Source organism: Marmota flaviventris, chromosome 1, assembly GCF_047511675.1.
Source record: "Marmota flaviventris isolate mMarFla1 chromosome 1, mMarFla1.hap1, whole genome shotgun sequence".
Taxonomy (NCBI): Eukaryota; Metazoa; Chordata; class Mammalia; order Rodentia; family Sciuridae; genus Marmota; species Marmota flaviventris.
Window position 1 is genome coordinate 589707 of NC_092498.1, and position 22961 is coordinate 612667.

At 46.4% G+C, this 22961-nt stretch overlaps 1 protein-coding gene across 2 annotated transcripts in view; it reads left to right on the forward strand.

The window, feature by feature from the left end:
- The window catches only part of Esyt2 (extended synaptotagmin 2), a 76915-nt gene that overhangs the window by 44396 nt on the left and 9558 nt on the right, over positions 1-22961 (forward strand). For both annotated transcript variants that reach the window (XM_027923852.2, XM_027923853.2), the window contains exons 8-16: positions 3248-3368; positions 5595-5771; positions 6832-6914; positions 8278-8326; positions 9781-9870; positions 10319-10414; positions 18262-18336; positions 19162-19248; positions 21662-21811. In XM_027923852.2, the coding sequence (XP_027779653.1) occupies positions 3248-3368; positions 5595-5771; positions 6832-6914; positions 8278-8326; positions 9781-9870; positions 10319-10414; positions 18262-18336; positions 19162-19248; positions 21662-21811 (928 nt within the window). The remainder of the gene's footprint in view (positions 1-3247; positions 3369-5594; positions 5772-6831; positions 6915-8277; positions 8327-9780; positions 9871-10318; positions 10415-18261; positions 18337-19161; positions 19249-21661; positions 21812-22961) is intronic.

Consider the following 22961-nt stretch of genomic DNA (forward strand, 5'->3'; position numbering starts at 1 on the left):
CACAGCTGCACACAGTACCCCCACCACCCTGCCCCGTGTAACTCGGGGGTGATGGACAGGCCTTCAGCCTGTCAGTCACCACCAGACAGGAACCTGTGAAAGTACAGCGTGGTCGTGGTCGACGGCTCATCCCGCTGCCAGGGAGCTTAGCCTTCCCCTGGTGTTTCCCCGCTCACAGAGCGTTCTTTGAGGATGTCAGGCAGATGGTGAGCCCTCCTGCTTTTCGGCATTCAGGATCCTGCCTTCCACAGCTGCTGCCAGCCTCTGCTCGGTAGACGGCAGCCTCTGTCAAAAAGTGAACCCTTTGACCAGGCACGGCGGCGCACGCCTGCAATCCCAGCGGCTCTGGAGGCTGAGGCCGGAGGATGGCGAGTTCAAAGCCAGCCTCAGCAAAAGTGAGGTGCTAAGCAACTCAGGAGACCTTGTCTCTAAATAAAATACAAAGTGGAGCTGGGGATGTGGCTCAGTGGTCAAGTGCCCCACTTGAGTTCAATCCCCAGTACAAAAAAAAAAAAATGAACCCTTCTCGCTAGTTCCAGAAAAAGTCCCAGGGTTAGCATATGTGTCCACAATTTCTGTGATTCTGGTGATCAGATTTGTTTCCTGTGTACCCCTAAAGGAGGCTAAGAAATGGGTTAGTTGCTTGGGAAAACCCTAGTGAATGGAATATCCTTCAGTGGAAGCAGGCGAATGTTCGTGGGGTAGCTAGGCGGAAACAAGAAGCATCTCTTCAGGCTAGTGTAGGAAAGTTTATTCTGGTCAGGTGTGATGGTACATGCCTGCAGTCCCAGCCCCTCGGGAGGCTGAGGCGGGAGGGCCTCATGTTCCAGGCTAGCCTCACACCTTAGTGAGACCCCCTTTCAAAATGAAAAGGGTGGGAGTGTGGCTCAGTGTAGAGTTCCCTGGGCTCCATCCCTAGTATTGCAAAAAGGACAAAAGAAAGTCTCCTTTTGCTTTGCTTCCCTTCAGTGTTGTGAGGGCAACAACTGTGTGTACATCAGTCTGCCCTGAAGTAAAGTGGACTCGCTGAGTGCTGCCTCTAATTCACATCATCTTACCACCTGAAGGGTGACATCCAAGGGCGTGCAGGGCTCTGGCAAGACTGTAGCCAGTGTCAGATCACATATGCACACAATAAACATACCTATACACATCTAGCTTCATTTTATTTAATATGCTTCTAGCCATTAGTTTATGTATAGATCTTATGTATATATTCTATAAAATATTCCTATATGATCTTCTCTGTATATAGAATTATATTAAGGTATACATTAATTGAGCTAGGGCTGTAGCTCAGTGGTAGAGTGCTTGCCTAGCATGTGTGAGGCACTGGGTTTGATCCTCAGCACTACATCTAAATAAATAAAATAAAGGTGTCCATTTACAACTAAAAATATTTTTTAAAAGATATACACTTATTTTAGGCTGGGGTGGGCCCAGTGGTAGAGCACTCGCCTCGCACCTGCAAGGCACTGGGTTCGATCCTCAGCACTACTATCAAGTAAATTAGTGTTTTCTAAAAAGGTGAGTGTTCGACACTGCGTCTGACAGGATGAGCTCTGGGGAGGCGTATGAACCAGGCAGCCAGCCAGGCAGCCAGCGCTGCACTCAGGATGCAGAAAGGAAGCCAGGCACCATGGAGGGAGTGGTGCTGCAATACTTCCGTGGCCACCGTGCGTGGCCACCCCCGCCGCAGCACCCTGCCAGAAGGAAGGTGGAAGGTAGAGGGGCGAGTGGGGGCTGGCAGGCAGCAGCAGTGCTCCAGGACAGGACGGGGAGTGGTGCCTCCCAGACCAGCCGCTGCTGCCTCGGGGGCTGTGAGGAAGCCAGGAGCAGCATCTGCACCAGGGTCCAGGAAGGCGCTGGGAGCTGTGGGAGGAGCAGGGTCTGTGGAGTGCTGGCCAGTGGCCACTGGCTCCTGGACACCAGGGCAGGTGTGGCAGTGCAGCATGAACTGCACAGGTGTTACCGTCCAGGGGTGCTGGGTTGATTGACTCCATTCAGCAAAGAACTGAAGAACAGGACAGAGACAGCAGTCAACAGGTTTACTGCACAGGCCACAGACGGACTTCTCCGGAGAGAAGGGGCTCCAGAGCCAGTAGTCTGGTTGGGGGGTTTGACCTGTCCTTTCTGTGGTCTCTGGAATTTCCTCTTCTGCGTATCTCCTGTCGTCCACATGCTTCTCACTGTTATTGATTGGTGCCCCCCATGTCTACACATCTGTTTTAGTTTTCTGTTTCTTAGGAGCACAAGTACAGACATGTCTATCTGATTGGGTCCCCAGCTTGTGGGAAGTTGACCTCCTCAGAAGACCCTCTGCATGCTCCTTTGTTCTGACCCTGCCCTAACTTCCTCACTCACCATCCTACTCTGGCGGCCTGCACCCTTCTGCTTCTCTCTCCCTCACCAGCACAGCAGCAAGGGGATGCTCCAAAACCCTTTACTCAGGGACTCTTTCAGTGTGAACACAGGCAGTTTCTACGTAAGAACACCGTAGTTTCCAGAGCACCCAGGACCATCCAGTACCTCCTTAGACAGTCTGTGTTCAGCGCCCCTAGCTTGAGCCCTCCAAGTCTGTTCAGAAGAATTGATGACCAAGCTGGCCACGGTGGCCAGCACCTGCAGGGGCCTGAGGCAGGAGGATCTCAAGTTTGGCCAGCCTCAGCATTTCAGTGAGGCTGTCTCAAAATATAAATTAAAATGGGTTATTGGTGTAGCTCTGTGGTACAGCACCCCTGGGTTCAGTCCCACGTGCCACACACATGCATGTGCGCACACACACAGTATGTTTGTTCCTTTATTCTAAACAATTATTCTTGTTACCGAGTTTGCTGTGCAGCGGTATATAGAAGTTCAGAATTGTTAGTTGGTATGAAGAGAGCAACGAAAACCTTATACTTTGGGAGAAATTTAATATGTACACAAACATGGAGCCGGTTAATGTATATGTTAATAGAAATTTAGAGAAATGCTTTAGTTAGGTATTAAATCTTTGACGAAGCCGGGTAGGAGTACATGGAAGGTTATTTAGAAATTATGAAGTGTAGCTAGAATTCTCGCTCCTGGTTACCATGCAGCAGCCCAGCTGACGCCCTGAGTGCTGGCTTTAGATGTTATGTTGGAGAAGCGAGCCTACTCCTGCCCTGTGAGCAGACACCACCTTGTGTTGGTGGTGACATTTGTTAAGTTGATAGCAAGTGTTGATATATCTGATTGTTTTTTCTTTTTACCTCCCAAATAACAGTGGCTTATCTGATACTATCATTTTGGATATAATATCAAACTACTTGGTGCTTCCCAATCGAATCACTGTTCCTCTTGTCAGTGAAGTTCAGATAGCCCAGTTGCGGTTTCCTATACCAAAGGTAAGTGTGCCATAGCCTCCTCTGCGTTTCAGACACGTGGCGGGCGGCCTTTTCAGACAGGTGGGTCTCGACATAGCAACAGCTGTCCAACCACACTCCGAAGAGAGGTGCTGCTGCACGTCAGGCCTGGAGTCTGTCAGAGACTCCAGGGCAGCTCTGGACCTCAGTCCCTTTCCTCCACAGTGCAGAGGGTGTGCAAGTTCTCAGGACTGCCAGGAGCAGCAGACAACCTGGTCACCACCGCAGGCGTCCGTCAGATTTGTTTGTAATCGCTCTCAGCCCCAAGCACAGTGACTGAGAGGATGAGGATTTTGATATGAGACGTGTATCAGCTCTCTCTGGGACACTGGGGAATGGTTAGCTTGGAGTCACCTGGTGATAATGTGGTAAACGAGGGGCTTATGAAGCAGCTCACTTGGACAAAATTGGATGAGCAGATTCTTGAACTCAGCGGCACATTGTTTTGTGGATGTGTGACTTGGCCAGCTGGGCCTCAGTTTCTGCAGCTGTAAGATGGGGTAACTGGGCCCACAGGGCTGCGTCCCAGACATCAGAGTCCCCTTCATGCCTTCACACAGAGGTTGTGAGCCCCTTTGCCTCAGTGTGGAACCCCACTGGTCCTGAGGGTATGGTGTTCCCGAGTGTGCCAGCCCCTTGGGTCAGGTGCCACCTCCTGAGTCTGCCTGGACTATAGCCTCCAGTTGTAAGGGAGACAACTGCTGTGGTGCAGTAAGGCCCAGCGCTGACATGTGTCAGGCCACTTTCATTGAAACAGGAGGCAGGTGGGTGCTGTTTCAAGGATGTGTGGTTCTCACCTGTCTCCTGAATTGGAGACAGCTTTCCACACCTTCTCCTTTTTTGGTTAAATTAGATGTTAGCAGCAGTACATAGATCATCAGACCTTCTTGAGCACTCCTGTGTTTAAGAGTCACACAGGCCTTTCATCTGAGGCCCAGAGGAGTAGTTCCGTTGGCGTTTGACGGATGTGATGTGACACTAAGGTGGAGAGGAGTGTCCCCTCTGGAGATGCAGGTGGAAATTGTCATGCTCCTCTGCTGCATGGGCCTTCTGTGCCCTGAGTGCAGCAAGCCCCGATTCTACCTGGATCTTGCTGCCCTTCACCCCACAGGGCCTAAGAGCCAGATCTTCCAGGCTTCAGCCTCAGGCAAGCATGAGGGAAAAACATCTCACTGTGTGTCCACAGAGCGCTTGTCTTCCTGTGCCAGTCCGGTTGGGTGCCAGAATGCTACCCTGCCAAACTTTACCACCTTTGTTTGCCTTGAGAGAAACATGAGTAAATGTTTTCTTTTCAGTCAAACAACATTTGAGAAAAAATAGTGTATTGCAGTTGGTGGGTAACGCCTATTTCAAAGTTCCAGTGCTGTCCTCTATAAAGCAGGTTTTATAACAGCACTTCATACCCTTCTAAAACTGGGTGTTGCCAGGCACAGTGGTGCACGCCTGTAATCCCAGCGCTCAGGAGGCTGAGGCAGAAGGGTCGTGAGTTCAGAGCCAGCCTCAGCAACGTAGTGAGACCCTGTCTCTAAATAAAATATTTTAAAAGGGGTTGGGATATGGTTCAGTGGTTAAGCACCCCTGGGTTCAATCCCCAGTTAAAAAAACAAACTGGGTGTCATGGCTATATCCAGTGCTGATGTTTCCTGTCATGTTCATCCTTGCTTTCTTAAGACCAGACCCGGGCTTGCTGGCAGCTTACACAGGCCTGTGAGCCCCAGGACCTCTACTCAGGGTCTCTTTGCCAGGGAGCTCTCTGCACGTGTCTTTGGCTCAGTCTCTCCTGTGTCTGAGGTGTATCTATTCTCCCTTCTAGACAGCTCCACTCCTGTGCTCTCGCCCACCAACCTCCACCTCAGTACGGGGATCAACCCCAGGGTCTCACACATGCTAGGCTAGTGCTCTACCACTGAGCCACATCCCTGGCCCTTTTTTATTTTGAGAAAGGGTCTGGCTAAGTTGCTGAGGCCTTGAACCTCCCATAGCTGGGATCATAGGTGTGTGCCACAAGCCCAGCAACTGTCACCTTTTCTCAGCCCTTGTTTTCTGACCTGCCACATCTCCGCTGCCTCTGCTGGGATATATGCTAATGGGAAGAAAGTCTTCGTTTTGCTCCCTCAGCAGTTCTTAGGGCAGGGTCAGGCACACAGCTGCCTCCAGTTCTCCATAAGTGAACCAGAGAATGACGAAAATGGCTGTACTTCTTTTCAGGGTGTCCTAAGGATACATTTCATTGAAGCTCAGGATCTTCAGGGGAAAGATACTTATCTTAAGGGCCTTGTCAAGGGAAAGTCAGATCCCTATGGAATTATCCGAGTGGGCAACCAAATCTTCCAAAGCAAGGTCATCAAAGAGAACCTGAGTCCAAAGTGGAATGAGGTGTATGAGGTAAGGCCTGGTGCCCTCGGTGCTGAGCAAGGGCGTTGGGAGTCTGCTCCAGGTCTGCGGTGCAGATGCATGGCCAGTTGAGACCATGGTTTAACTTCTTTGTATTAATTTCCCTTTCTTTAAAAGCATTGTACCTTCTCTCCCTTCCTCATAGTGTTCTTGCCATGTGAACACATAGGTTTTTAAACCTTGATTGTATAATGATATCATCATGAATAATTGGCAAAAATATTTTTCATAATGCGAATAGTTTGTCTTTTTCTAACTAAGAAACATGCGTTGTTATTAACACAAACACAAAAAAAGACATTCTGTTGTATTGCAGACTTTGCATTTAGTACATCTGGACATCTTTACATGTCAGTGAAGGAGAGCTACGTGATTTTAATACCACCCGCTGCGTGGCACCCTGGTGTTTTACCTGGGGAGGCCAAGCTGCGCAGGGTGGCAGCACTGTATGGGACAAGCCACGCAGGGCAGGCGCGCCAGCGGCACTGTAGGAGGACAGGCCGCGCAGGGCTGGGAGCGCCAGTGGCACTGTACAAGGGTGGCACGGATTTCTGTTTCGCCTGCCCAGTTCTCCCCGTGTAAATCCCAGGAATGCTAGATCAGATCATGGGTTGTTCTCCAGAGCCCAGGAGTTTCACCTCTCCCTCCTCCCGTTCTTGGTGCTTGGTCCCCCTGTGTCCCACTCTGCGAGGTGAGTGGACAGCTGGTGGTTTTCAAGGGCAGCATTGGCACGGAACCGTTTCAGGGCTTGGGCAGTGGGTCCTGCATCATTGCCCTGTCCCAGACCTTGGACAGTCTTAGGGTGACATCCTGTGATGTTGTTCTAAGAAGGAATACACTTGAGCTTTGAGAAGTCATGCAGTCAACTCTAGGTAGGTATAGTAGGCTGTCACTACATTGGCAAGCATTTCAAATGGCCTAGTCATCAAGCTGTATGTAAAAACTGTTTGTTGCTAGAGAATAGTTAATGGCAATATTTGTCATAACCATCGTACTCAATAGAAGACTATGTTAGTAAAAATGCAATAGCTGCTAACCATCAATCTTCCAGGCTTTGGTCTACGAACACCCCGGACAAGAACTGGAAATTGAGCTCTTTGATGAAGACCCAGACAAGGATGACTTCTTGGGAAGGTGAAGAAAGCCTCCTGGCTGTGGGGACAGTGTGGGCACTCCGCTGTCAGTTACCCTCACAGATAGGAGCTTTGAATCTACTTACTTACATGTGTTCATTTTTAAATGCCTCTTAGATACAACTTTTGTTTCACATTTAATTTCTTAAGACACTTCAATTTCTAAAAAGTCACACTGAAGAGAAGACAAGCCACTAGCTCTAGCTGTCTGTCACAGTGACCACCCAGGGGTACTTGAACTGCCAGTTAGAATGGAGCAAGCCAGGACACTCAGTAGTCACATGCAGAGCCTGCCCCTGTGCGGAGTGCAGCTATTTCAGTTTACTGGGATATAGTAAGTTGCATTGTTCCTACACTGAGAAAATAAATATTGATTCGTGGGGATATAGCTCAGTGGTGGAGTACTTTCCTAGCAGGCTTGAGGCCCTTTCAATCGCCTGTACCACAAGAGAATAATAATGATAATACTGTTTATTTAAAATGATATATATTATGGTAATAAAGATTGGTTTTAAATTGAAAATTTACATAGCTTGGGAAAACAAACTTTAAAAAATAGACTTCTGCCTGATCTTTATTATTTAATTTATCATGACAGAAAAAAAAGATGCAGGAATAGATAGATGACACTGCAGAGATTTGAGCCTCATCAAGAACAGCCCTGAGTGTCATGCCCTGGCTCCAGAAACCAAAAGCCTGCAGAGGACAAGCAGAGCAGTCCAGGCAGGACAGGGAGCAGATCCAACGTGCAGGAGCTCAGCATGGAGGCTGCAGGGTGCAGACCTGCAGGAGCCTGCTGCCATGGACAGGGCACAGAGGTCCACACAGACCCACAGCATAGGGGCAAAGAGGAGGGCCCGCCAGGAGGAAGCACCAGCACCTCGTGCCTTCACAGTTGCTGCTGGCCCTGTGGGGTGGGGCACTCTCTGCTGTAGAGCAGGCTTCCTCTCACACAGGCTGGCCAGAGGCTTCCGTGGGACCCCAAGTCAGGTGGGCCTAGAGCAAGCATGCACAGAAAGCCAGTCCTGATTCAGTACGTGCCAAGTGCTGTGCACAGTGATGTTTGGCAGTACCCAGCAGAGCGTGTAGAACACGAGGACTGGCGTGCACACTGCACCGAGGGGGCCTAGTTCTTGACGGCTCTGACCTCTGCCTCTGATCTCACAGAAGTGCAAGCCCTACTCTTGTCCTTGCTCCTCTTGACACTCGGGCAGAAGCTGGAGGATGCCTGTGGGAAAGGGGCCTGCTTCCCGATCACCTGTGTTGTGTTTTAGAGTACTTTTTCATAGACAGGTGCTTAAGATTACTTCATTTGTAAGAGCTGTGTTTTTGTGTTCTAAACTTTTGTGTTGTTATTCCTATAGTCTTATGATTGATCTTATTGAAGTTGAGAAGGAGCGCCTTTTAGATGAAGTAAGTTTTCTCTGAGTTTGGTATATTAATAAGCATTGCCTGAGCACCTACTGTGTGTCAGAGATAGGGAGAACCATGCTGTTGCCCAACTGTCAGTGCAGGAATCCTGGCTGATCCTGTAAGGACAGCATTTACTCCATAAGTATTAAGAATGCAGGCCCTTAAAAAATAACCAAAAAAAATTAAAAAACATAAAAAGAAAATAACTAAAAAAATAAAAAAACAACGAAAGAATGTAGACCTTTAAAAATAACAAGCTAAAAAGAAAAAAATTAAGCCAGGCAAGGTGCCACATGCCTGTAATCCCAGTGACTCAGCAGGCTGAGGCAAGAGGATTGCGAGTTCAAAGCCAGCCTTAGCAAAAGCAAGGCACTGAGCAACTCAGTGAGACCCTATCTCTAAATAAAATACAAAATAGGATTAGGGATGTAGCTCAGTGATTGAGTCCCCCTGAGTTCAATCCCCTGTCTCTGCCACCAAAAAAGAAAAAGAAATATCAAATCAGATGGTTCACATAGAGTACCTGCCACATGCTAGAAATTCTTATGGACAAAAGAACATAAAGCTGACTCTGTGGCAGGCAAACTGTGGCATACTACAGGGTTAGGGCAGAGTCTGAGAAGCCCACCAATAAGGGGAGTTGTCATGATATCTGTAGTTAATAGCAGAAATCGCACCATGCAATCAGATTATAAAAGAGAGCTATAAATACCATTAGAATTTAGAGCAAGAAAATATTATTTCAAGGGCTGGGGTTGTGGCTAAGTGGTAGAGCGCTTGCCGCACATGTGTGGGGCTCTGGGTTCGATACTCAGCCCCACATAAAAATATAAACAAAATAAAGGTATTGTGTCCATGTATAACAAAAAAAATTTTTTAAGAAAAAGAAAATATTATTTCAAACAGGGATATTGGTATCAGAATAAAACATCAAAGAGGAAAAATATATAGAGGCTTCTAAGAGATAGTCAGATTTAAGCAAGCGAGCGAGCTCTAACCAGCCAGACTAGCGTTGAGATCCTGCTGCTTCCAGAGCAGCCACCTGCCCACAATTGCACAAGACAAACAGAACAGAGCCTTGGGCTTTTTATCACTCACTGTTAGGGACCCTCTTTAATGGACCATTTTGTGGTTTTTAAGCCAGTGTTTGATGCCAGTGTTCAGTGTTTGGGAACCACGCTGGCTGTCTCTTGGCCTCTGAACTCCCTGTGAGTTACATGCAGGACTTCCTAGGGCACGAATCCTGTGTGCATGGGAGTGGTGGTAGTGCTGCTTGGCGGCTTTCCTAGGGAGGGGCTGATGATCTCATGTTCCTGGCCATCATCTTGGAACACGAGGTTCGGTACGTCAGCTTGGTTGAGCACTGGGAGCAGCAGCAGTGCTTGTGGAGGCAGGGCTGGACATGGGTCTCTGGTTCAAGAGAGCCTTACTGGACTTGAACTCTCTCTCTGCAGTGGTTCACTTTGGACGAGGTTCCCAGAGGGAAGCTGCACTTGAAGCTGGAGTGGCTCACTCTTGTGCCTGACGCTGTGAACCTTGACAAGGTACTGTGCAGTGACACACCCTCCCCTCCTGATTGTTGGGATCAGTTTCTCCAGACGGTGTTGCTCCTTAACTAAAAAAAAATTATACCAGTAATTTTTATTATTGTGCTGTATGTGTCTACAGTAGTATCAGAGATAAATTAAAGAAAATGGGATTTTTTTTTATAGTGGACGTGACAAGTTATACACCTGTTTTATATATCTTGAAATGGTATGCTTACTACAGTACAGGGATTTGGAGGGCCACACATCACCGAGAGCTTCATTTGATTGGTGTGTGTGGGATAGCAGTCTTGTTTAAAAGACACGTATTGTACATTTTCAGTCTGTTGCACATATTTGGTTGTTAATTTCTCACTTTTGTGGTTGTCTTGTGCATAATTGACATATACAGATAGGAAGAGTCTCTAGTCTCGTGGACACACACTAAGGCCTTTTCCTCCCCTAGGTCCTGATGGACATCAGAGCTGACAAAGACCAAGCCAATGATGGCCTTTCTTCTGCACTGCTGATCTTGTATTTGGACTCAGCACGGAACCTTCCGGTAAATATAGCAGTGCTTGTTCATTGGGGTGCTTTTTTTCCTGATAGCAGTTCTGACTTGGAAATCACTTCTGTGTTTACCCACGGTGTGGCACCTGGTCTTGTCTAGCTGAATTTGATTTCACGGCAGTGCAGAAGAGCAGGAACAGAGAGCATAAGTTAATGTTTGCTTTGCATGTCTAGATTTACCTCTAATCAGTAAAACTTCACTGCCTGAAGGTAGAAATTGCCTTTAGTTGGAACGGGGATAAAATGGAGCCTTTCTGATCACAGACTCCAAACTTGCACCCTGGAGGTGTCCAGGGAGCTTCCAACAGAATGGGTAGATGCACAGTGTCTGAGTAATCTGCTGCCAAACACACACGGCTCTGCAGCCTGAAAGCACATGCCTATTTACATCAGAGCTGTTTTGTCCTAAGGAAAAATGAAACACACAGTACAGGTCTGTAGGGATGATGGTGACCTTGGACAGGTGATTCTGTTGACCAGACAAGGTAGGAACACTGCCAGACTTCAGCCCCCCATTCAGGGTCGTGTCATTGTCATTGTGAACGCTACACCATTTGGTATTTTTTCAAGTGCCCACATGCTTGTTCACCAGGCAGTCATTCTCTATTTAAGTGTATCAATGACCAGTTTTGTTGAAAGAAAGAACACTGCTAGCAGGTACTGAGGTGGCCCCAGGACTGGCCATCGCTTACTTCCCCCTGCATGGTCAGTGCGTCCCCTCACGTGAGTGCATTAGTGAGTAGCAGTCTGCAGACAAGCAGCCGACTGCGCAAGTCTGTTTCACGCGAGGACTTCACCACACGTGTTTCATTCAGTCTATCATGCACTTTCTTTCAATGAAGCTTTCTTGACTGATTTTACCTTCTAAATTTCTTACGTTTTTCTTAGAAGAATTTACCTTAATCTCTTTGCCAATCTTTCTATCTAAATCTGTGGCTTTATCTGTTATAATTTCACTTTGGGAAACGTTACTTCATTATCATTTAATCCTTCTTCAGAGTTTCTCATACAGAACTTTCTCATTTTAACCAATGATGTTTATTATAAAATGTCTTAATGTTACAATGACTTATAATGCCTGGTGAAAGTGAATTTGTTTTATATTTTAGAATATAGAGCATAGGGTGGGTGAACTGGCAAGAAAGGCTTAGGCCCATCTATAGAACTGATGTGTTTTGTCACATTAAATTGAAATTTCAATCATGTCATACAAGCAAAAAACGAAAAAAGAAAAGTGATGTACTGATTTTCTGTTAGCTGGGCAATTTGTGCATGAAGTGTGCTGTGGCCGTCAGAGGCACAGGATCCCCCTGCCACGCGCTACCCTGGGGTATAGTGAGGGTGGGGACCTTCCCTGGGGTCCCCATGAGCTGGGATCCTTTGGCTCTGCCTTGGCACTGTTTTCCTGTGCTTCTGGTGCGCTCATTGATCACAATCCACCGTTCTTTGCTTTTTCCTCCTGTCTGCACTTTCTTAAGAGTATCTTCGAGGGAAACTTTGGGTGTGGCTACTTAAAAGAGAGGCGAGCGTCGGGACTAGTGTTTTGTGAGAATACTACCTCAGTCTATAGAGCACTATTTGTGAGTCCTCCAGGTCCTTTCCTTTGTTGATTGAGTTCTGCCGGAGTGTGGCCTGGACCTTCTGTGGAGTCTGCTCGTGTGGAATGACGGGGCATGCTGTCGTCATTTTCCTGCATGATTTCAGTTTCTGTGTATTCACTCTGTGCCGGTTTTGTACAACCTAACACTGCTTTAACATTGGCAAGTGCATCTGACGGGAGATGAACTAAACTGAGATGCCTCAATTGCTGCTGGCCCGTAAAAAAATAAAAATTCCCATGACGAAGAAATGAAGCCGCGATGTGAAAATTGTTTTGTAGTTCATCTCCATGTGAGATGTAAATATCTTCTTGTTCCCTTTCCCCAAACTTTCTTCCATCTGCCTTTTCCTCCTGACCAAACACAGCAGTGTTAGAGCATCCTTTCTTACAGTCCATCCCTCTAGTCCATGCTCAGTCACCAAGGCATGGTCACGTGAGGACAGGCAGTGCCCTCCCGGTCAGGCCTTCTCCCTCAGGGAGAAGAAAACCACTTTGAGGTCACTGTTCAGTTCCTTTTAAGGAATTCGAAGGCTTTCTTAGATAACTATGGACTTTTTGTCTTGGTCTCATTACATCTGTTACCATGCCACATGGGTGGGACCTTCACTGGGTGCTGTTCTGGGTAGGTACTCTTAGTTGGGATCTGGTCTCACTTGCTAGGGGCACAGAAAACCACTACTGACCTGTTAGTCTAGCGAGTCGCCCATCAGACTGAACTCTGTGGCTGGCAGGGTCCCAGAGTCAGTTTGCCCCTGAATCTTACGGTGACAGTGCTTTGTGTTCTCCGGAGACGGAATTTCTGTTTCCAGAGCCTTTCCACATGCATCCTCAGCTTCGCTCGCATACCATGCGTGAGGCAGCAGGTGCCATCCTCAGCACCACATAAAAATAAAAAATAAAGATATTGTGTCCACCTATAGCTAAAAAAAATATATATTAAAAAAGAGGAGAGAGAGAAGGTTGCAGGACAATACCTAAAGGACAGATATTTGGCCCTGTTTTACAGATGAAGAAAACCAAAAGCCTGAGTCACACCGGTAGGTGGATACTGTGGCCCTCCCAGCTCTGTCCACGCTCCCCTGTTCACAGCCTCTGTAAAGGACAGGAGGCCAGTGGCACGTGCTCTTGTTGTTTCAGAAGCAGTCCTTTGCTTCTGGCGTTTCTTAGTGATGACCAAGTAGCTGTGCTGTGTGGATTCTGTCTCCAGCAGCTTTTCCAAATTGCTTTTCCCATTCTACAGCTGTCTGCTTCTGCAAAAAGGAGATGAGCCGGGTTTTTTACATTGTTTTTTAGTATTTAGCCTATGACACTGCTGGGTTCTCAGTCAGGTTCCTCCCACATGGTCAACTGTGCTGTTCCGTTAGGATATATGCACCACAGGCTATTCCATGATGCAAATGGGAACACTTTGTCACCTGCTGATGTCCAGCGTGACGTCAGATCTGCTCTCTGGGTCTTCCCCGACAGGCTGCCATGGGAACTAGTAAAGCTCCAGGCGGCCCCTGCTGCCTGCCTTCCCTCCTCAGCCATTTCACCCCACTCCCCACCCGGAACTGAAAGCAGCAGCTTTCCTGCACGCTGGCACGACCTCGCCCTCATGGAGGCTCCTGGAACATGCCCTGCTCTTCCTCTCCATCACGTGCTGCACTTGAGCTCTGACCGTGGTGGCCAGCATTCAGGAGTCAGGCGTACACCGTAGCTCGTGTTATTGAGCACTTGCTAGGAGCCAAGCAGGGCAGGAGGGGCCCGACACCTACACCTCATCTAGCCCCTAGACTGTTGATGATGTTTTACAGATTGGAGATGAGACAGCACAGAGGACATAATGACCGAGATTACCACAGGATTGGGATTAGCAGAGCTATCACTTCAGCAGGTTTATGGGCTCATGATTCCACATGTGGAGTATATCTGAGACAAGTGGTATTTCTACAGTGCCTACCCTGAACACAACAGTGCAGCCTAATAGCCACCACTGCTCAGACCCTGGCGAGGATGCTTTTCTTGGCTCTCCTTTAAACAAAAAAGTCCAAGTGCAGCTGCTGCCTCAGTTGATGGTGAGAGACCCAGGGGGAATGATGCCTGACTTCTAAGCCTTAGGCCTGGACACCTGCCCAAAGCATTTCAGTGACTTGGTCTCTCTCACATCCAGGACTGCAGCTTTCCATGATCCCACACAGCTCCTCCTGCACCCCTGGCCCCACATCACAGCGGCTCTCCTTGTTGCCCTGTAACTGATGCATGTTGGAATAATAATCACATTTGTCTCAGCTACATTTGCCCAGTGTGAGCATCAGGAAAAGTCTCTGAAATCTGGAGTCGTCAGTCCTTACCCTCGAGGGCCAAGGCTCCCAGGCTCGAGAGGTTTGGGCAGCGTGGCCCATCATTGTGTACTTAGTGCTCAAGATTTTAAGAGTTTACTCAGGCAGATGATAACAAACAGAACCCTTCCTAAAATCTCTCTTGAATTTTTCAAGTCCCAAAGGACAGGCGTTAGGAGAGTAAAGGGTTGTGGAGGACTTGAAACACATTTTGAAAGCCTCTAAGGTGAAATCTTGGGCATAGAGAATCTCCGATGGTTGGGGGTTTTGCTTAAGTTTGTGTTTACTCTCCTAGATGTTCGTGTCATTAACCTTCCATAAGCTCCTCATTGCACGTTTTATTAACCCTTGGTGTATTCATTTTCTTCTGACCTGAAAGAATAATCCATTAGACTTTAACCCTGGTGTCTTGAAGAAGGCTGCCGTTCAGAGAGCGCTAAAGGTAAACCAAGTGTTCCCTCGAGGGTGCAGCGTATCGAGGCATATTGAAAGAGATGATACTTGAGCTCGGGAGGCGTGGCAGGCTGCCTCCCTGCCAGCCCATGGTTGGTCATCCTGTGGAAGAGAGCCTGCTGTTATCTGAGAAGTGGTAGGTGGAAACACAGCAACTCAGAAGGTAAATTTTATAAAGCTCCAGTATGACACCGTGTCTTTCCTCCTGGCCTGGAGCAGCTCCCTCTAGGGCAGTTTAAACATCTGTGTTTCATTTGGATTTGAATTTTTTAAAATGGTGATCTAGAAGTTCTACTTAAAATCTCAACCAAATGTTAGACTGTGATTTAAAGACACGCCTTGCGAATTGTAAATATGCTTTTAAGAAATCGCCTCTTCCAATATGTTGAGTAGGGGCTCTCTGAGGCCACAGCCTCATGGCTTTGGCGCTGCGGGTCTGGGTGATAGATCTTTCCAAGAGCTTTGAGTTCATTAAACGAGGTATATTGGAAACTAAGCTCCACTGCCAAGACATGGTAGCGTGTGTTTGCAGCTAAATTGTTAGCACGTTTCTATGACTTATATTGTTTTGGGTTTTTTCTCTCTAATTTCTCTGAACATTTTAGGCTTACATATTTGGAGTGGGGAAATTTTAAAAATAATTCTTTTAAGAAAATTCCCAAAGAAACAGGAATGGTTGTTTCCTTCAGAAAAATAAGTGAGCTTGCAGCAGGACACAGGACACAAAATCTGCTTCTTCATGTCTGTTGTCCTACACTGAAGAGTGACACATGGGTGGTGAGAGCAGCCTGTGTGTGCCAGTCAGCACGCGGTGAAGCCTGTACCCACAGGACGCTGGGGAGCTTGGTCAGCACTGCTCTCCTGTGCTCTGCTGAGGAAGGCCATTGGCCAGCAGTGCAGTGCTCAGCAAGGTGGGCTTAGAAGTCAGGGGTGTGGGCTTCACTCTGTTGTACTTGGGGTGTAAGTGGTATCTTCTCCTTTGGCTTGCTGAGGAAGTTAACACAGGGCATATGAGAGATCCTCAGGTAGAAATAGATGTATTATCATTATCCTGTTATCACATTAACCCATTTAATAAAGCCTTCCACCAAGTTTCTGAAAATGGCATTGTGCCCATGTGATAGTCATGGATACAGGTTTCAAGGGTCAGGACACAGAACTGAGATTGAAACTCGAGGCAGTCTGACTCAGCAGCTCATATTTCATTCAGTTTGTGACTTTGAATTGTGCTGATGTATTTTGAATATAGTGTCATGGTCTAAAAGTCAGTAAGTGATTTAACTTTTTTTCACATAACCTAACCATCCATTTTTAGATACACTGCTGCTGGGAGGGTGCAGGGGTGCATGTCTGTAATCCCAGAGGTTTGGGAGGCTGAGGCAGGAGGATCACAAGCTCAAAGCCAGTCTTAGCAACTTAGTAAGGCCCTAAGCAACTTAGCAAGACCCTGTGTCAAAATTAAAAGGACTGGCAGTGTGGCTCAGTAGTTGAGCACTCCTGGGTTCAGTCCCCTGTACCAAAAAAAAGATACACTGCTATTTTATGTACCACTAAGGGAGATTATAAAATGCCAGTTGTGTTTTGATAGTGTTTGTTTTATACTTAGAAAATTTTTTAGATTTAGGTTAGACAGATTTTTGCTGTCTGTCACTCACGTGCATATCCGAAAGGAAGATGTAAGCACAGTAACTTGGCCAGAGCGGTGACAACTGTCTTACTGCTGCAGACTGCCCAAGAGCAGGCATGCAAAGCTAGTAATGGCGAGTCTCGTTCTGTTTTCAGAGATGTTAGAAAGGGAAGGGGGAAGTGTGTCTTAAAATTGTAAGATACTTGAATGGATGGCCTATTTCAGTGAGGAAGAATTGGTATCAGTTAAAAATCAGCTCAGCTTCTGTGTTAAGGACCTAACGCAGTGATGGCTCACTCAGGACCTTCGTTCCTGGCTCCCACCTCTTGGAGGGCGGCTGGCAAGGACCCATCCTCCTTGGGGCCAGAACCAGTTGCCTTTCTGTGCCCAGCTGCCGGGGAGCTGTGGAAGGGAGAGCTGGTCACAGAGGAGGAGTGTAGAGCTGGCTCCTGGGGTCTGGTGGAAGGAGAAACAGCTGAGCAGCGGAGTCACTGTCCTCCGCCACGGTCTTCTGTGGCCTTGGACATTTATTTTTCACAGTGTTTACTTCATTTTTCAGAATGCATGCACATCAGAAAGATGAACCAGAAAATAGATTATCACAGTGGATCTTGGCTAGGAATATTTTCCCCAACGATTATGATTTTGATACCTGTTTCTCATGGCTGCAGTGTTGAGGATTGACTCAGAATTACTAGACTAAAAGCACTTTTGTGACCTTCTAGTTAATTTCCACTAACAGATCTTAAGAGCATCTCCCTGTGGGGCTAAGTTGAAAATAAACCTCAGAACACATACCTCTTGTCTTACTATGTTTTCCTTTATCAATTGTCTGTGCTAATGTGCTTGCCATTTTTTTCTTTCCTGAATTTTCCCATTATATTTATATCTGCTTATTTTAATGGTTCTAAACTGACATTTGTTCTCCTAGTCAAAATTCCTTAGCAGCTGGTAAGCAAGAGTTGATGTCTGATAGCTGTGTGTATTTGAACGGAGCATGCTCAGTTAAAAATGTGAAGCCGTGCCTCTCTATGGCATTCTCTCACTCCAACCAGGGGTGTTCTGAAGTACCATTCTTTTACATTTGTCTTTTCTCATGTTTTTTGGTTTCCATTCATTGCACTTTTATATATTTGTGTTATCAACTTTTGAGAACTGTAGTTAACATTAAAGATTTTTTTCTTTTTTATTGATTTTATTATTTTTTTTTGATACACGACAATAGTGATTAAAGATTTTTTTTAAAAACTTTAAATTTCAGGGCTGGGGTTGTGGCTCAGCGGTAGAGTGTGCGCTTAGTGCGTGTGAGGCCCTGGGTTTAATCCTCAGCACCACATAAAAACAAATAAAATAAAGGTATTGGATCTAACTACAACTAAATTAAATTAATATTTTTAAAAATTTAATTTTCACAAAGAAGCTTGCTTTAAAAATTAAAAAAAAAAACAAAAACTTTTAACATGTAAAAATTAGGTGCAGCTGGTGTAGTGGTATGCACCCACGTCCCAGCAGCTCAGGAAGCTGAGGCAGGAGGATTGCTTGGGCTTGGACATCACCAAAAAAAAAAAAAAAAAAAAAATCTATCTCAGAAACAACAACAAAAAAAGAGTGTACATGAATGTAAGTGTGTTTTAGTTCACTTTGTGGTTGGAGCAGTCATGGCCCAGGGTGTGCTTAGCAATTGTTTTGTGGCTAACTTCCCCGTGTACTCCTTCTATCTGAAACGTCAGAGATGAGTAGAAGTGGCTCTCAACGTCAGCCAAAAATCTCATGTTTAGTAGGCCCGTTTCAAAATCCGTGTCTGTTTATTTTGTCTATTTCTTTTTGTTTTTGGATAGTCAGGGAAGAAAATGAACAGCAACCCAAATCCTCTCGTCCAAATGTCCGTCGGCCACAAGGCTCAGGAGAGTAAGGTACGTCCTCATGTGGGCTGCCCCTCCGGGCTGCCTCTGGGGTCACTGCCACTGCGCGCCTAAGGCACCCTTGGTTTCCTACATCCTTTTTCCCTCAGAACATTCACTTTGTAAATAACCAGCTACTTAATTCAATAAAAAATATGTGGCTTGTTTTTTTAAGATAATATTAAAAATTACCATACAGATGTTTCATGGGTATGCATAGAATAAATTCCCCAAGTTTCTTTTGAGCACTATTAATATTTAAACATAACCAATAGTTCTTAAAATTAAGCCAGTAAAGCTAGGTTCAAGAATTGAAAGAAGGTGTTGCTGCCAGGTGTGGTGGTGTACACCTTCCGTCCCAGCTCCTGTGGTGGTTGAGACAGGAGGGTGGCAGGCTTGAGGCCAGCCTCAGCAACTTAGTGAGGCTGTAAGCAACCTAGTGAGACCCTCTCTCAAAATAAAAATCTAAAAAAAGGGCTGGTGATGTCCCTCAGTGGTTAAGCACCCTTGGGTTCAATCCCTGGTACACACACAAAAAAAACCTAAGTGGACCTCTGTGTAGTACCACTGAGCTGATGAGGTTGCGGTCACTGAGCGGACTGGTCAGATTAGAAACAGCTGATTTTCCTGACATATTCAGAAAGCTCTGGACCATCCTCTATGTTCTTAACACTGTTTATGCTTAATAATATAATGGTACATGCACTATAAGTATATGTCTTAGGATTATATTAAAGTCGTCCTATGCTTCTGAACACATTAAATCAGAAAGCACAACATTGGGATCCCTTTTCCACAGAAGGTATTGCAGAGCTGATATTGGTATATTTCTTCCAGATTCGGTACAAAACCAGTGAGCCTGTTTGGGAGGAGAACTTCACTTTCTTCATTCACAATCCCAAGCGCCAAGACCTTGAAGTTGAGGTATTTTGTTTGCAACTTTTTAACTGATGTGTTGAAATGGAATTGACGTACAGTAAGTTACACATATTTAAATTGTGCTGTTGGATGAGTTATGACATGCAGGTGTAGATGAAGATGTATACAGACCCATGGACACATCACCACAGTCAAGATAAGGACTGTAGTACCCATCCGCAGGAAATGCTCCCTGGTGCTCTGTAACTCAGGCCAGACGCGCGCGCGCACACACACATACGCACACACACGCAGACCTGCCTTCTGGGGCCTCACTGTAACTTGCTTGGATTTTATAGGACTGTGTGAATAGAGTTACACAGTGCATTCTTTTTGTTTTGTTGTTTTGTGTAATGATTTTGGGGTTTGCTGTGTTGTTACTGATAGGTGTAGTATTCCATATGTAATATTCCATGGGATGGAAGCATCCCTATTGGCTTGTCCGGTACAAGGGTGACAGTACAAGGGTGTTAAAAGTTTGGATCCTTTCCTGCCAAGACCTATTACGAATGAATCTGCTCTGAGTCTTTGCGAGGACCTATGCCTTTGTTGCTGTTGGGTATGTACTGAGGAATAGAAGGGTAGATGCACATTTACCTTCTTAGTGTGCTGCCAAGTCATGTTTCATAGTGGTGGTGCCTTTCATGTCCCCACTGGCAGTGTGCAGCAGGTGCTCTTCCTCACATGCTGCCAAGGCTCCATGGTTAGTGGGTAGAGGTAAAGCAGGCCCCTCATCATGGTCACTTCTGTGATTTCAGTCAGTCGTGGTCAGCCTTGGTCCAAACCACAGGCCACATAATCACAGGAAGGGAGAGTCCTGTGCCGTGGCCACATCTGAAATCCTCTAGCATCCTGGGAGGCTGAGGCAGGAGGATCACAAGTTCAAGGCCAGCTGGGCAACTTAGATTTAATGAGATCCTTTAATTTTTTTTTTTTAATTTTAAAAAAGGGGTAGGGGTATAGCTCTAGTGGTAGAGCACCCCAGGTTCACTACCTAGTACCAAAAATAAAGTAGGGAGCATGCATATATCACGTTAAGTTATCTTGAAAGTGTGAGAGACCCATTCACATAACTTATAATTTATTATATATATTGTTAAAGATTGTTCTACTTTATTATTTATTGTTGTTCATCTCTTGTTGTGCCTAATATGTGAGTTAAACTTTATCACAGGTGTGTGTGCATAGGAAAACATGTGGTGCATAAGGTTTCGGGTGCCCACGGGTCTTGGAGACCAGGGCAAGGGCCTGCTGCTTTGCAATGGTGTGGGGTGGCCGTTGCAGCATGAGCCTCATGCTGTGTTCCTGTGCTCTGTGTCTCTACCGTAACATCACGTCTGCTCACTTCCTTTGCCCTTTTATTGTTGTTACTTGTCTTCTTCATGCTGAATTCTGGAAACAGGTGCTTGATGGATACATGTCGTGTGGATATTTTCTCTCAATCTGTTTGCTTGATTTTACATTTGATAACAAAGACTTTGCAAAATCAGAACCTTCAAAATTTGCTGATGTTCATTTGTTTTCACCTTTTTCTTTTTAGTTCATGCTCTTCGTGTCCTATAAAAGAAATAAAAATTGTCATACCCTTGTTTCTAAGTGTTTCTCCTCTGCCTTCTCCTGGAGGTTGTATTTCTAACTTCACATTTAGGTCTGTGTCAAGTTAATTTTCATTTACAGCATCAGAGAAAGGTCATAGGTTATTTTTTAATAGATGATTGTACTATTTGTTCAGCAGGGTTTTTTTGTGCTTGGAGATTTGTAGTTTGAACCCAGGAACAGTCTAACACTGAGCTACACCCTCAGTCCTTCTTTTTTTTTTTTTTTTTTTTTGATGTTGATGGATCTTTATTTTATTCATATATTCATATGTGGTGCTGAGAATCGAACCCAATGCCTCGCACATGCTAAACAAGGACTCTACCACTGAGCCACAACCCCAGCCCCAACCCTCAGTCCTTTTTATTTTAAGACAAGGTCTCACTACATTGCCCAGGCTGACCTTGAACTTGCGATCCTCCTGTCTTACCCTCCTGAGGGGCTGAGATCGTAGGCTGCACCACCATGGCCGGCGGATGACCAGGCTTTTAAAGCAGATATTGTCAGTTTTCAAACCAACCATGTAGACTTTGAATAGAGAAGACTTGAAAGGAACCTAGAGGTGCATTTACTGCACAACCAAGTGTCACCAGTGAAGACCTCACACCTCATTGCGCGTGAGCATCGGCCTTCTCACAGGGGCTGAGGACCTTGCCTGCACCCTTCAGATTCCTGCAGCCCATGCCTCTAAATGGAGACATCACTTGAAAGAATATGGCTCAAACATGTCTGGGCTTTTTAAAATGTGTTTTCTGAACTTGTGGGCTCTCTGTAGTCTCTGTGCCTTCCCCTCCAGTTCAGTGTTGTGCCCTGTAACCCGCAGGTCAAAGATGAGCAGCACCAGTGTTCTCTGGGCAGTCTGAGGATCCCGCTCAGTCAGCTGCTCACGAGCGACGACATGACCATTAACCAGCGGTTCCAGCTCAGCAACTCAGGCCCAAACAGCACTTTAAAGATGAAGATCGCCCTCCGAGTACGTGCAGCCTTTGGTGATAGGTGCTGTGTGGGAGGAGGCCATCTGCTGGCAGCGCCACGCCCGTCTGGTCAGCCTGGCAAATGCTGCCATGGGTGCAGGGCAGGCGGTGCCAGGGTCCCACAGAGGTGCTGCTTGAGGAGAGTGGACCCCTCGTTTGGTCCTAGGAGCCCACTGGGCTCACTCCCAGGACAGCTGCAGCACCTGCAGATGGTGAGGCCGGCCTGGATCACACAGTGCTCTGCCGAGTCTACCAGCCGTTTTTACCCTGTGGTCCAGAAGGTGCTGCTTCTGCATGGACAGAATTCTCTCCTGAGGCCGAATTTTCAGAATTATTCAGGAGAGAGAATTTAAACCCAGCAAGAGGGCAGATTTGAAAATAAAACCAGTAAATGTATGGGGAAATGCCAAAACTTAGTAATAAGAATATACAAATTGAAAAGTCAATTTTTCTTTCTTTTTTTTTGTTTTTGTTTTTGGCACTGGGGATTGAACACAGGTTCTCACACTCTACCACTGAGCTATTCCCCTGCCCCAAGAGCCAGCTTTTAAAACAGACTTCGTCTGTAGAGGGTCCAGAAGAAATGGTTTCCTTGCACCTGGCCAAGACACTGGGCATTGGTATAGCCTTTTCAGGAAGAACTGCAGTATCCCCATGCCATGAATTCCAGGACTCTTTGAACCTGAAATCTGACTTTTGATAATAATGCAAAATGTGGGAGGGGTGGGGATATAGCTCAGTGATAGAGGTTGCCTAACACACGTGAGGCCCTGAGTTCAACTGCAAAAAACGGGGAAAAATTTCAGGGAGGCCATAAGAATAAAGACCTTTGCTGTAGCTTTATTTCATGAGAGCAGAAAAAATCCTCCAGGCATCTCAATAACCCCAAAGTGGAGGAGACTGCTCAGTGGGACGTGCCAGCCCCAGGTCCCAGGAGAAACGGTGTGGCTGCCCTTCTCTTTCTGTGCCATGTCTGGGATGCTCCTGCTAGGTAGCAGGGTTCGGAGGGTGTTTCTCTCTCTGGGCTTCCTGGTTCAGTCTACCCGTGCAGATGAGGGCCTTCGTCTCCTGTCGGGGCAGGTTCAGTGGGCTCTGTGTGAGACGCTGTCGACAGTTGTGTAGGAAAGGGTGCAAGTGGGGGAGCCTGGG